At 35.8% G+C, this 16,040-nt stretch overlaps 1 protein-coding gene across 1 annotated transcript in view; it reads left to right on the forward strand.

The window, feature by feature from the left end:
* The window catches only part of LOC136037104 (cAMP-dependent protein kinase catalytic subunit 3-like), a 159,074-nt gene that overhangs the window by 48,815 nt on the left and 94,219 nt on the right, over window positions 1-16,040 (forward strand). The window contains exon 4 of the mRNA XM_065719564.1: window positions 3,830-3,983. Within this exon, the coding sequence (XP_065575636.1) occupies window positions 3,830-3,983 (154 nt within the window). The remainder of the gene's footprint in view (window positions 1-3,829; window positions 3,984-16,040) is intronic.

A 16,040-nucleotide genomic window follows, 5' to 3' on the forward strand; every position in this document is an offset into this window, starting at 1 on the left:
ATAGGATGGAGAGGCTGAATAGGAAACAGATGGAGAGAGGTGGCCTTATGCTTTATATTGCTGATCGTCTTGCATGTAATGTCCGAAATGATTTGAGCAGAAATGAGGAAGGAATCTTTGAATCTCTATTTATTGAGATTAAATCAATGCGTAAGTATTTAGTTGTGGGTTTAGTTTATAGGTCCCCCAGTGGATCTATTCCTTCGTTTTTGAAAATTCTGGAAGAAGTTTTGGACTCAGTCCAAAAACATCCCTGTGAACTAATCCTTATGGGTGATTTTAACCTCAACCTGCTGGATCAAAATTCTGCTTCAACCATTGATTTTTTGTCAATGATGCTCTCTTCGAGAACTCTACCTTCAGTTTGTATACCAACCCGAGTTACAGAAACACAAGCGTCTCTTATTGATAATATTTTTTCGTCACTAGATGTTTTAGATAATTTGGTGCTGGTTAGTGATATTTCTGATCATTTTCCCGCTATTTCCCGATCTAAGAGTGCTGATCAAGCGCAGCGTATAGCATCACCATCTAATCTCCCCATTTTTCCGTTATGGTGATACTGAGCTAAGTCTACTTAATTCTCGTCTGGATGTACCATGGGGTAGTTTGTGGTTTCTGATTCAGATTTTAACCACTCTTTTGATTCCTATTAAGATTTAGTTAAAGAAGGAATCCTGGAAATTTGCAATCGGGGTCCAGCGCCTCATACTTCGAAAAGGATAGCACCCCTGATCCATGGATGACTCCAGGTCTACATAAAAGCTGGAAAAGGAAAAATTATTTGTGGAAGCTTTACAAGGCTTCATCATCTTTAGCTCATCACGAACGATTCAAGGCCTTTAGGAATATATTTAATTATCTTTGTCGGAAGGCAAAGTCTCAGTATTATCGTAGGAAATTTTCTGAATGTAGGAAGGATGTAAAGAATACATGGTATTTAATTAATTCAGTTCTTAGACCTACTCCCCCTCTGCCTTCAGTTCCATCAATGCTGAAAATCGATGGTAAAACCTTCTAAGGAGATGTAGATGTTCAGCTAGAGCTTACCTCTTATTTTGCTAATATAGGAAAGGTAACTGCTTCCTCTGCAAGCTCTGCAACTTCTCGTTGCCATTTCAGAGCCTTTCTTGGACCCTTATGATTGAAGTCGATGGTCTTGAATTCCGTTTCTGAATTTGAGGTAGCTCGTATCGTGAATGCTTTTAAAGGATCTGCTCTTCAGGACCAGACAAAATTCCTACAAGGGTTATCCGTGCCATTCTGCCTGCTATTCTGTCACCACTGACTAAGCTCATCAATCTGTCTTTCGAGAAAGGTATTTTTCCCGAATCTCTCAAGCGACCTAAGGTTATAGTACTCTATAAAGGTGGTACTCGGAGTGATCCTGCTAATTATAGGCCAATTTCTCTCCTGTCTGTTTTCAGCAAAATTTTTGAGAAGGCTATGCTATCCAGGCTTCTTAGTTTTCTGGATGCAAAGGATTTTTTGCATGGTTTCCAGTTTGGATTCCGAGCGAGTCACTCTACGGAGCATGCTTGCGCAGCTTTATCGAATTTCATTCATTCGGCGATAGATTCTGTTCATACCCCGGCAGCTTTATTTTTGGATGTTCGTAAAACTTTTGATTCCTTGACTCATCGGATAACCCGCTTTCTGGGGCTATAATGAAAGAAAGGTTGAGATGGCTAGGCCACGTTCTACGGATGAAGGATGACAGATTACCGAAGATTGTCCTTTTTGGTCAACCGTCTGGGGCTACACGGAAAGCAGGTCGTCCTTGTCTGGGTTGGGAGGATGTCATAAATAAGGATTTAAAGGAAATGGGAACTTCCTGGGAGGGTGTAAAGAGGGAGGCTTTATATAGATTAGGTTGGAGGAGGAGCGTGCGTAGCTGTGTTGGCCTCAGGCGGCTTGGTGCTGCAGTGAGTTATTAGTAGTAGTAGTAGTAGTAGTAAAACTTTTGATTCCTTGACTCATCGGATTCTTCTTTGGAAACTATCACATATTGATATAACATCAAACGCTTATTCTTGGTTTGATTCATGTCTTTCTGGTAGGCTTATTTCCATTGATCCGCTTTTCCGGAGCCCTTTTGAAGTATATTATGGCGTCCCGCAGGGATCTGTTCTTGGTCCCATTTTATTTTTGATTTATGTTAGTGATCTGATTTCGGCTGTAAAAACACCAGGCCTCTGGCATGTTGCAAGCTGTGTCAGCCTGATGCTCAGTCGTGTTCCAATACTTCTTCTAATGAAGATTTTCTTGTTGCTTTTGCTGATGATACCACTCTTGGGACCCTTGGGAAGACGGAATGTGATATCAAGTCTAACCTTGTGGCATTATTTGAGAGAGTTATGTCGTGGTTTAATGCCAATTACTTGGTCTTGAATGTTGGTAAATCACATTTTCTTATTTTTCCTCGAATTGGTGTAGCTTTCCCTCAGCTTACACACCTTCAGGTGTCACAAGGCTCCTTGTGTAGACCAGATAATCGGGTGGTCCGGTTTCTTGGTATCCTGCTTGATGAGAACCTTCCATTCAGAAACCATGTAGCCATGATTAGGGTTAAGGTCTCACGGAGTTTGGGTATCATTCGAAAACTTAGATACTCATTTCCTTGATCTATTCTGAAACTTCTTTTTTTGTGTCTTGTCCAGTCATATTTTTCTTATTGCCCCATTGTATGGATGTCCACTTTTCCGTCTACGCTGCGGTCACTTTCTGTCATGTATAATAAAGCACGGCGTCTGGTTATGGGCACCAACCGTTCTTCACCAACACGGCTCTTAAGTCTACGGTCTATTTACATTATTTCTTGTGCTTCTTTTTTCTTTGATCAACTTCACGGCAATCTTCCAAAATGTCTTCGGAAAACTCCTATGTTTATTTCTGATTCAGCTCCATATAGCCTTCGTTCTTCAAGTAATATCCACATTCCGCCTACCCCTACTATTCGATCAGATTTCAATCCCCACATTGCTTGTCAACAGGTCTGAATTCACTACCTTCTTCAGTGCAGAAATGCCACTCGTTTAGGACTTTTAAAAGGATTCTTAAGGGTCATTTAATAAAGAATCAAATAGATTGATTTTTTTCCTCTGAGGAGCTGATGGCCCCTGTGTTTTGTTAGTGGTGTGTGGTTTTCCTCTCTGCACTTTGCTCCCAGGCCTCAGGTATGTTCTCTATGTTTTTTTTCTTTTTTTCTCCTTCTAGTTGTTGCTTATATTGTATCCCCCATAAATATATTGCCTGTAAACTGATATATATGATTGCCTATATTGAATTTATTGCTTGTATAATAATTTTTTTTTCTTATCCCCCTTGTATCCCTGGCCATGGAGCCTTTCGAGGGGAATTATGTGTATTGCAATTCAATTTTGAATTTTATTTTGTATTGCATTCTATTTAATATTAAAGACCTCTCTCTCTCTCTCTCTCTCTCTCTCTCTCTCTCTCTCTCTCTCTCTTTCTCTCTCTCTTTCTCTCTCTCTTTCTCTCTCTCTCTTTCTCTCTCTCTCTCTCTCTCTCCCCCTCTCTCCCCTCTCCCTCTCCCTCTCCCTCTCCCTCTCCCTCTCCCTCTCTCTCTCTCTCTCTCTCTCTCTCTCTCTCTCTCTCTCTCTCTCTCTCTCTCTCTCTCTCTCTCTCTCTCTCAATAGTAGTTTATTCGTTGAATCCAACCATTGATTGAGTAGCGTTTAAACCCTTTTGCTTGTTTTCCATATATTATTTCACTTTCATTGAAAACCTATTTATCCACCCGCAAGCAGATATAAATATTCAATATCGACAATTTTGCGATTTAGTTTAATTTTTCGCCTATTTTTAGGAAATTTTTACGGAGCAGAAATTGTTTGCGCTTTGGATTATTTACACTCGCAGAATATTGTGTATCGAGATCTCAAACCTGAAAACCTACTTCTTGACAGAGATGGGCATCTAAAAATAACAGATTTTGGTTTTGCCAAAAAACTTACTGACAGGTTAGTGCAAAATTTTCATTTTCTCTGTACAACTGCCTTGACATCGCTTGGGAATGAAAGTTAGAATATAATTCTTACAGTGACTCAATTGAGTTATGCTTCCAAACTCTTAGAAAAATCATTGGTGCTTGTAAGCAGGGCCGTATCCGGGGGGGGGGTCAGGGGTTTGAACTTTCCCCGAAAGGTTTTTCAGGCCCGCAAAAACGTAAAAAAATGAATATAACCACAATGTTTTGTGCGTTTTTTTGTAAACCCTCCCTCCCACCACAAAAAATGCTTTTATAACCCCCCTTAAAAAAAATCCTGCATACGGCCCTGATTATAAGGTTATTTACGACAATATATATTATTTGAACGAAGAGGATTAGGCCCAGCACCCAAGGGGCAACTATTTCAAGACAACGTTTGGAAACTAGTCTCAGGCAACTCTGCAACTGGTTTACGACCAGTTTACAACCAAAATGAAATGTATCTTCGCCCACGGACGCGAGTAGTTGTGGATCAGTTGTGTATATCTATTTGAGTAGTGGAGTATGGTTAACTATTTTGAGTTCCGGCGAGGAAGACTTAATTGACTACTATGATTACCACAGGTTTCTTAGGGTTCAGAGGGAGTATTGGGTCCACCCCTACTTGGAAAAGAATGCAAAGTTTCGTCTGTTCTTAGCGGGAAAAAACTATTTCAAACAAATAAAAAATTTATCGCATTTTACAGAACGTCTTTCCTTGAGTACGCTGGAAGCTTATAGTTGTACAACTTTTTATGCTTATCCACTTCTCCTACGAATTTCACATTTAATTCCTGGTCTGACATGTTGACAGCCAAAATAATTGGACAATATCAACGCGGTAGCTCCCAGAAATGTGTGGGGCAACACTCTGCAACGCAACTGTGACCACGACTGGAGGCTCATATGAAACCAGTTTTAGACTGATTGGAAACCAGTCTCATCTGGATTGCCTTGTGGGTGGGCCCCCACTCTACTTCAAGACCATGGTCACAAAACGTTGCGTGTGCAATCGGGTGGCAATTCTAGTCTCAAAGCACTTGCCCCGTGGGCGCTGGACCTTAGTGACTCTGACAATTTTTCTGTCAAGGGAAAGCATTAACTTCCGAGTCTGAAGTTACTAATCTGACCTGATAAGCTATCTTTTCAGTGTACAGTCTAACCCTTTTATAATTGTTTTTAGCATAAAAGCACTTTATTGATGTGAATTTCATAGACAAGGATAGTTATTATCCAAAATAAAGTTTAGTGCCGGCAATGGTAAAAAATTTTTTGCTTTAGAAAAAAAAACATTTTTTGGAAGCTAATTTGACTAAATCCATTATCAAATGCGCTTGAATAATCAGCCTCCTAAGTCAATCACATATGCAAGCATCTAATAATAAATTTCCTTTCTGAATTTTTCTTCCATTGTTTTTGATGGACTTTGTCAGACTGACCTATTAGAAACTATGCCGTACGAGTGTCCAGTAATTTGCAACATATTGAGGATACCATGAACGAAATGTGAGCGATTAATTTTGCGTCAGTTCATTCCGCAATTCTAAATCTGGTATGACATGATAGTAGAAAGAAATTAGAAAATTGAAGTGTTTGATACTATGAATGATCATTTGATGGTCAATCCAAAGAAATAAATGGAATTTCGTGATCTTGTTAGTGTGAATCACCCGCGGAACAAAGTTCCAACCTAATAATACGGGTCATCTTTTCTCATATGTTTTCAGTTATTATGCACTTAATTTGGCCAAAAAATCGATATTAGCAGGTATCGATATTGCTCAGTCGATACTCGATGTATCAAAATGAATATCAGTATTATTATTGTCAATATAACCCTACCTGCGCTCAAATAGGGTCCTTCTTAAATTGGTTCGAAGGGTCCTTTTGAAACTAGGAAATAATGGTCTGAAGTTGTCTTCCCACTCCGTCCCAGTAAAACCGCTCTTATACTCTCATAAGGGCTGAACCTGTGATCTTACCGATTACAGATATGACTAGCTTTACTACTATTAAATAAAAAAAACAATTTTTTTTTACTGAAAGTAAGAAGCCACGTTAAAACTTAAAACGAACAGAAATTACTCCGTATATAAAAGGGGCTGTTCCCTCCTCAATACCCCGCTCTTTACGCTAAAGTTTGACTCTTTCTCTCAACTCTACTTTTCAAAACAGTAAAAAACTTTAGCGTAAAGAGCGGGGCGTTGATGAGGAAGCAACCCCTTTCATATACAAAGTAATTTCTGTTCGTTTTAAGTTTTAATGTCGCTTCTTACTTTCAGTTAAAAAAAACTTGTTTTTTTATATTTAATTTCTGAACGTTTTTGAATCAATGCATGTTTTGATTTTGGCTTTCCACAGAGGAGTAATTAAAACGAAATTTGCATATTTTGTTTTTTTTTGGCTAATTGGCTTTCTCATAGTTTTGATCGAATGATTTTGAGAAAAAAAGGAACGGGGGAGGAAGCCTAGTTGCCCTCCGATTTTTTTGTTGCTTAAAAAGGCAACTAGAACTTTTAATTTTTTACGAATTTTTTTAATAGTAAAAGATATACGTAACTTATAAATTAGCTTACGTAACGAACTTTTGTATTCTCATGTTTCTATTACATATATGAGGGGGCTCACCCCCTCGTCAGTACCTCGCTCTTCTACCGTCAGTACCCTGAATCATAAAAGCCGTAGAATAAATAGTTGAAATTACTAAAAATACTTTAGCGTAAAGAGCGAGGTATTAGAAGGAGGTGAGCCCCTCATATGCGTAATAATTTCTGTTCGTTTTCAGTTTTAATGCTGCTCCTTACTTCCAGTTGAAAAACTTTTTCATATTTATTTTTTCATTTTTTTTAAGTAACGCTAGAAAATCCTGCGCTCCCTTCATGGAAATTTTCTTTCCCCATGACAAATTCCTCGATGGAAAGTTCCCCCAACATACCTCCCTCTTCTCAACCCCTCCCCCAACAAAAAAGCCCCCCTGAAAACGTCTGTACACTTCCCAATAACCATTACTATATGTAAGACTGGTCAAAGTTTGTAACTTGTAGCCCCTCCCACGGGGACTGTAGGGGAGTAAGTCGTCCCCAAAGACATAGTTATAAGGTTTTTCGACTGCGCTGAATAAAATGGCTATCTCAGAATTTTGATCCATTGACTTTGTGGAAATAATTAGCATGGGAGGGGGCCTAGGTGCCCTCCAATTTTTTTGGTCACTTAAAAAAGGCACTAGAACTTTTCATTTCCGTTAGAATGAGCCCTCTCGCAACATTCTAGGACCACTGGGTCGATACGATCACCCCTGGGAAAAAAAAACAAACAAACAAATAAACACGCATCCGTGATCTGCCTTCTGGCAAAAAATACAAAATTCCACATTTTTGTAGACAGGACCTTGAAACTTCTACAATAGGGTTCTCTGATACGCTGAATCGTTAAGATTCTATGACTTTTAGGGGTGTTTCTCCCTATTTTCACAAATAAGGCAAATTTTCTCAGGCTCGTAACTTTTGATTGGTAAGACTAAACTTGATGAAACTTATATATTTAAAATCAGCATTTAAAGCGATTCTTTTGGTGTAGCTATTATTATCAAAATTCCATTTTTAAGAGTTTTGGTTACTATTGAGCCGGGTCGCTCCTTACTACAGTTCGTTACCACGAACTGTTTGATTGCTTCTTGATATCTACTAAAAATTTTCAACCAAGCCTATTAGTGAATATCTACAGGCTTAAATAACGCCAATAATATTGTCTGTTAGAATAAGATTAGATAAAGTATTATATATTAGCCTTTTGAATGTCTTATTTAATAGTATGGTAGTGCAATATGTAAATCCTCACATTCTTTAACATAGCAAAAATGAATTTAGCTTACTTCATAATACAAGAGGCGTTGCATGTGCCATGTAAGTATCTGCCAATTTACTGAAGTTACTTTTTAGCTTTCAACTTCTCTGTTAATTTGTATTATCTTTGATGTAATGCACTTTGTCATGACTTAATCATTTAATTATAGGTATTCGTGCTTTCTTCAAGTATGTAACTCTAGTGCTTGATGTATGTTTAAATTTGATAATCGTTTTCTTTGTGCCAATACTAATAAATAAAGTAGTCGCTGTAATCACTCTAAAAAAAGGCGATCTGTGAGGTATTGTAAAGTAGATAATGTGTAATGTAATGTAGATAAATTATGTAATAATGTAATAAAATAATTATAATTATGTAATAAATAATAAGTAATAAATAAATAATTATAATAATGTAATAAAATAATAAAATAATTATGTAATAAAAATTATGTAAATAATGTAATGTAGATAATGTAGATAATGTGTAATTTAATGTAGATAAATAAAGTAGTTGCTGTAATCACTCTAAAAAAAGACCATCTGTGAGGTATTGTAATGTAGATAATGTGTAATGTAATGTAGATAAATTATGTTATAGTGTAATAAAATAATTATAATTATGTAATAAATAATAAGTAATAAATAAATAATTATAATAATGTAATAAAACAATAAAATAGTTATGTAATAAAAATTATGTAAATAATGTAATGTAGATAATGTAGATAATGTGTAATTTAATGTAGATAAATAAAGTAGTTGCTGTAATCACTCTAAAAAAAGGCCATCTGTGAGGTATTGTAATGTAGATGAGCTTGCATGTCTTTACTTTATCTGAATGGCTGATTTTTATATTTAGTTTATTTCCTTGGCGTATTAAAATTTTAAGGCAAAGGATGTCCTGTAAGAACTCTTGTTCATACTAGGCCCTAAATGCATGGTCAGATGTCAAAGTGCTTACATGCCATCATGGTCCAGGAATTAGGTACATTGGGTATGCTGATTCTGCATATATTAATCAAGACTTTGAAGCAATAACTATACACAAGCTGATTGGCCTTCCCCTTCATCGGGTTTATAGGCTTAAGACTCTCAGTGTAAAGTAGATTTCGCGACTAGGTGATGAGGGGAGCTAATACTGACGAAAGCTCGAGTCCGCGACAGGAGCTGGATAGTTAAGGGTAGGTTGGGAAGGTAAGGGTGGGCAGGGAATAAGGTGGGGTTGGGAAGGAAGGGTGGGGGAGGGGGAGTTGAGTATTAAAGTTTAACGGAGACAGGGTTTGTTTTTTATTTTTCTTATATATTATAATTATCTATTGTTATTTTTAATTCAGTTAATTATTTATTTATCTATATTATTCACACATATATATATATATATATATATATATATATATATATATATATATATATATATATATATATATATATATATATATATATATATATATATATACATATAGGCTATAGTTTATTTCTATTTTCGATTTATTTACAATAGTTTTAATTAAATAGTTTAGGTTTAAGTAAATAGTTGAGTTAATAGGTAAGTAGTTACGTGGACTTTCGGCTGTCCTCAAACCCTCATAGGTTTTTCTCATGCACGAAAGTGTTGCTTAATATGTTGATTTGTTTGCGAATGTCGAATTATAAACTTATAAACTTATAACCCTTGATCGCAAGAAACGGTTTGTATCAGCAACCAATACTCTAATGAGATGGTGTTCTTCAGTTACCAATTCGAATGCCCCGCCCCATAAAACGTCATGATGTTCGCAATTATATCCAGATTTCTTATCAATTTTGCACGATTTTCGTGTTTTTGGCTGCTTTAGTAAAAACTTGCTTCATTCATCTCTAAAAGAAAAACATTCATTTACGTTTTTGATTTGGTGGAAGTCGGTTTTCAAACAGTTCGTGGTGACGAACTGTAGTAAGGAGCGACCCGGCTCAATAGTAACCAAAACTCTAAAAATGGAATTTTGATATCAATAGCTACATCAAAAGAATCGCATTTTAATGCTGATTTTATATAAGTTCATCAAGTTTAGTCTTACTCATCAAAAGTTCCGAGTCTGAGAAAATTTGCGTTTTTTAGAAAATAGGGGGAAACACCCCCTAAAAGTCATAGAATCTTAACGAAAATCACACCATCAGATTCAGCATATCAGATAACCCTACTGTAGAAGTTTCAAGCTCCTATCTACAAAAATGTGGAATTTTGTATTTTTTGCCAGAAGGCAGATCACGGATGCGTGTTTATTTGTTTGTTTGTTTTTTTCCCCAGGGGTGATCGTATCGACCCAGTAGTCCTAGAATGTTGCGAGAGGGCTCATTCTAACGGAAATGAAAAGTTCTAGTGCCCTTTTTAAGTGACCAAAAGAATTGGAGGGCACCTAGGCCCCCTCCCACGCCAATTATTATAACTATGTCTTTGGGGACGACTTACTCCCCCACAGTCCCCATGGGAGGGGCAACAAGTTACAAACTTTGACCATTGCTTACATATAGTAATGGTTATTGGGAAGTGTACATGCGTTTTCAGGAGGATTTTTTTTTAGTTGGGGGAGGGGTTGAGAAGAGGAGGATATGCTGGGGGAACTTTCCATCGAGGATTTGTCATGGAAGAAGAAAATTTCCATGAAGGGAGTGCAGGATTTACTAGCATTATTTAAAAAAAAAAAAACAATGAAAAAATAAATATGAAAAAGTTTTTTTTCAGCTGGAAGTAAGGAGCAGCCTTAAAACTTAAAACAAACAGAAATGATTACCCATATGAGGGACTGACCTCCTCCTAATACCTCGCACTTTACGCTAAAGTATTTTAGTAATTTGAACTATTTATTCTACGGCTTTTGTGATTCAGGGGTCATTCTTAGTGAATTGGGACAAAATTTAAGCTTTAGTGTAAAGAGCGAGGTACTGACGAGGGGGCGAACCCCCTCATATATGTGATAAAAACATGAGAATACAAAAGTTCTTAACGTAAGCTAATTTATAAGTTACGTAAATCTTTTACTAATAAAAAGATTCGTAAAAAATTAAAAGTTCTAATTGCCTTTTTAATTAACCAAAAAATCGGAGGGCAACTAGGCTTCCTCCTTCGCTCTTTTTTTCTCAAATCATTCGATCAAAATTATGAGAAAGCCATTTAGCCAAAAAAAAAATATGCAAATTTTGTTTTAATTATTTCTCTGCGGAGAGCCAAAATCAAAACATACATTGATTCAAAAACGTTCAGAAATTAAATAAAAAAAACTAGGTTTTTAACTGAAAGTAAGGAGCGACATTAAAACTTAAAACGAACAGAAATTACTTCGTATATGAAAGGGGCCGCTTTCTCATCAACACCCCGCTCTTTACGCTAAAGTTTTTTACTGTTTTAAAAAGAAGAATTGAGAGAAAGAGTCAAACTTTAGCGTAAATAGCGGGGTGTTGATGAGGAAGCAGCCCCTTTCATATACGAAGTATTTTCTGTTCGTTTTAAGTTTTAATGTCGCTCCTTACTTTCAGTTAAAAAAAACTAGTATTTTTTTATTATATAAAAGAAATGAAAGGAATTGGAAAAAAAATATTAATCAAATTTTTGGTTAAGTTAAATGTCTAGGGAAAACAACTTATTCATAATTGATCCTTAAGGATTACATACAGGGATTTCTTGCACCGCGATAGATGCAGAAAATATACCCCCAATGAAATGTTGAAAGTTTCTGCGGTTAATTTTGTTGCCTTTTTTTTTTTTTTTTTTTGTATGTGGAGGCAAATTTGTTTACACAAAAAATTGAAAAAAATATCTAAAAAATATCTTATAAAGATGAAGAAGATGAAACTTATTCCAAATTAACTTTTCACTTTATTCTTAAAATTCAAGTTTTTATTTTTTATCGTCTTTTGTGTAAAAAAAAGACTAATATCAAAATATTACATCTAATTTATATAATTGTCTAAATTTGTAAGAAAAAAAAGGTTAACCATGCAAATGCGACTGAAGAAATGAAGATCATAATAAGCGTGAATTAGCCCTTAAGGAATTCTTTAAAAAAAGAAATGATTAGTGACTAAAGTTCTTATATTACTCCCAACATTAAAGGTTTTTTTTAGATTAGTTTGATATTAACTTGGATCGACCATCATTTCCTGAGCGCTCGTATTTACATCTATAAACAAATATGATGTTGAATGGTTCCAACGTTTGTGACAATGCCTCTTAAATCACTAGAATGTCATGGTCAGCTCGCTAGATATCAAATTACTAGAATGGCCCATAAATAAACGTAGTAGGCCTATACACACTTCAACTAGAGCCCTTTTCATATATGCAATCAACTGGAAATCAATTTTCAACCATCATCACTATGAACAAATCACGGATACATGTAAAAGAGAAAGCAAGATTTTCAAAGTTACTTCCAGCTTAATGGACGGAATTGCAGTGTTACCAAAAATTAGCGGAAAATTGAGTCATACCACGAAAATTATTTAAAATGAATGTCTCCTTGTCAAATGTTGGAAATTGATCATCCATATTTTCAGCTACTGAAATTCACACGCTAAATTATCTTTTTTTGATAATTTCCAAACTTATTTTTTATTGGCTTTGATTGCCGGAACTGTTGACAGCGGGCTCGCGCCATTCCGTCTCTTCAATTCTCGTATTGGCTGCACTTGACAACACCGTTGATACGGAAGGCAAATGCTAGTTTTGGCTCAGATAAAATCAACCAATGCGTCATGGATTTTCTTAATGAAAATTGCCAATGAATCAGCAGAAGTGCCAAGAAAAATAGAAACTGTGGGTAGTTTCGATCTATTTATTTGTATTTGTTTTGGAATTAAAAATCGCTTTGTTTGTGTATTTAACATGAAGTTACAAGTAAATTTTGACAGGTTTGTACATTGAGGAGTTTTTCGTTTGTTTCTCTAAGTAATTAGTGAGTCGGTATATGAGTGCCAACTTCTTTTAGGAGAAGCTTGGACTGTTGATCTAAAATTCAGTTACGGTCAGAACTCCAGGAAATTTTTTTTATCTTATTTGCATAATTTGCGTCACATTCCCCCCTTGCATGACTGATTAACGCTATGTTGGCAAAGGGGATGCTTAGGCAATCTAACGGCCTCTAGGCAATTACCTCATGAATCCAAAGCGAACTACTTTTTTGCTTCAAGTCTGTTATTTACAAATTTTAAGATAAGATGTTTCGCTTTAAATTGGATGTGGGCCTTAATCACGGCCTTAAGGCCTTAATCACGGCCTTACACGGATGATAAATCGATGTTTTCACTTTCTATATTTGTTATAACTATTTCGATATCTCCGATCATTTTCTGCTCAAATTAGTTAACTAATCGCTTTGTCAAAGTTCAATAACAAAAACTGTAATTGAAGAGTATTTTGCACAATTTTTTTTCCATACATTGAAGACATCTGTGTCCTATCCTCCTCTACCCCAACTTATTCAAAGCTACACTCTTTATCGTTTATCCCCGTCCATGAAGTTCCAGTATTCTTTAATTCTGTCCTGATGACCTGTTTTTACTCCACTTATGGACAAGCTTTTCGTTTGGCCCTAGGTGTGTGACCGAAAAGCATAATTTTTGGCACCCCTAGAAAATGGTATTGAACCACAATTTTTGTTCAACTTATGGTGTTATATACGGTCATTCAAACGAGAACCTAAAACTGTCTTTAGACAATTTTCGAGTAGTTCATAGTAGTAGTAGTAATAGTGGTAGCAAGCAGAGCCGTTTAAGTCATTGTTCCTCTGAAGTCCCCTCTTAATTAGTTTATTAATGGTCATAATAGGATTCCACACCACATAAATGTATATATGTAAACTACGGAGAGTAGTATTCGCCTTGTCAAACAGTTCGTGGTAACGAACTGTAGTAAGGAGCGACCCGGCTCAATATTAAACGAAACTCTAAAAAACGGAATTTTGATACTAATAGATACATCAAAAGAATCGGATTCTTAAAATAACTTTAAATATATAAGTTTAGTCAAATTTAGTCGTACCTATCAAAAGTTAAGAGCTTGAGAAAATTTGCTTATTTTCAAAAATACGGAGGAACACCCCCTAAAAGTCATAGAATCTTAACGAAAATCATATCATCGCATTCAGTGTATCAGAGAACCCTACTGTAGAAGTTTCAAGCTCCTATGTACAAAAATGTGGAATTTCGTATTTTTGCCAGAAGACCGATCACGGGTGCGTGTTTTTTTTTTCAGGGGTGATCGTATCGACCCAGTGGTGATAGAATGTATCAAGAGGTCTCATTCTACCGGAATTAAAAGTTCTAGTGCCCTTTTAAGTGACCGAAAAAATTGGAGGGCACCTAGGTACCCTCCCACGTTCATTTTTTCCCAAAGTCAACGAATCAAAATTTTGAGATAGCCATTTTATTCATCATAGTGAAAAAACCTAATAACAATGTCTTTGGGGACGACTTACTCCCTCACTTTCAATGGGAGAGGGGCTGCAAGTTACAAAATTTGACCACTGTTTAGGTATAGTAATGGTTATTGGGAAGTGTACAGACGTTTTCAGGGGGATTTTTTTGGTTGGGAGAGGGGAGTTGAGGGGATGGAGTTACGTGGGAGGATCTTTCCATGGAGGAATTTATCATGGGGGAAGAGAATCTGCACGAAGGGGGGCGCAGGAATTTCTAGCATTATTTAAACAAAACAAAAATGAGAAAATAAATAAAGAAGTTTTTTCAACTGGAAGTATGGAGCACCATTCAAACTTAAAACGAACAGAAGTTATTACGTACATAAAGGGGTTCGTCTCCTCCTTAATACTTCGCTCTCTACGCTAAAGTATTTTTAGTAATTTTAACTATTTATTCTACGGTCTTTGTGATTCAGAAGTCATTCTTAAAGAATGGGACAAAATTCAAGCTTTAGTATAAAGAGCAAGCTATTGACGAGGGGACGAACCCCCTTATATACGTAATAAAAATATAAAAATACAAAAGTTTACTACGTAAGTTTGTTCGTAAGTTACGTATATTTATTACTAATAAAAACACTTGTAAAAAAATAAAAAGTTCTAGTTGCCATTTTAAGTAACCAAAAATTGAAGGGCAACTAGGCCTCCTCATCCACCCCTTTTTTTTTATCAAAATCGTCCGATCAAAACTACGAAAAAGCCATTTAGCCAAAAAATAAATTAATATGCAAATTTCGTTTTAGTTATTCATATAAAAACATGCGTTAATTAAAAAATGTTCGGAAATTAAATAAAAAAAACAAGTTTTTTCAACTGAAAGTAAGGAGCGACATTAAAACTTAAAACGAACAGTAACTATTCCGTATATGAAAGGTGTTGTCCCCTCCTCAACGCCTCGCTCTTTACGCTAAAGTTTGACTCTTTGTGACAATTCTACTTTTTAAAACAATAAAAAAAGCGTAAAGAGCGAGGCGTTGAGGAGGGGACAACACCTTTCATATACAGAATAATTTCTGTTCGTTTTAAGTTTTAATGTCGCTCCTTACTTTCAGTTGAAAAAACTTGTTTTTTTCCATTTAATCTCATGTATAAGACGGTCAGAAGAAAAGCCGCTCTTTTCTTCTTTATTAGTCCCCTTATTAGTAGATTAGACGATTAGAAAACACAACATCTATCCCTCCTTCAACAACCTATTGCCATTCCGTATCCGAGACCATAATTGGGTCTTCCTTTACTTCAACAACCAATTGCCATCCCGAGCCTACAATCGAGTATTCCTTCAGTACTAAATGAATAAGAAAATAGCAAATATTACGGTGTTCTACTTTCGCCTTATTCCCGTTATTGCTCGAAAATGAAGAATTGTTGTTACCATTATTTGCCAATTAAGACAAACCACAATACCAGTTCAGATGGGGCTTAAAGAAAAAACCACGACCATATTGACGATGGGCCTCACGTAAGAGCTGTTTAAAATCAAAAAAGAAAAATGCATGGATTTATCTCAAAGTGGCTCTTACAGACCAAAAAACTTGCATTTCTCGCCTAAAACATAAATGCATTACAAAAAAATTACAAAAATTCACTATTTTTGATTTTAATAAAAGGCTATGAAGGTCAGTAAGAAGTGTGCTTAATGGTTTAACAATAGAGTATAAGGTTGTCCGAGAAGGGTTTTTTCCTTTTTTTTAGAATATGTCAACATCCGGTTTTCTAAAACTAGAAATCATCACTCTCTTTTAAACAAACCGT

Source organism: Artemia franciscana, chromosome 16, assembly GCF_032884065.1.
Source record: "Artemia franciscana chromosome 16, ASM3288406v1, whole genome shotgun sequence".
NCBI lineage: Eukaryota > Metazoa > Arthropoda > Branchiopoda > Anostraca > Artemiidae > Artemia > Artemia franciscana.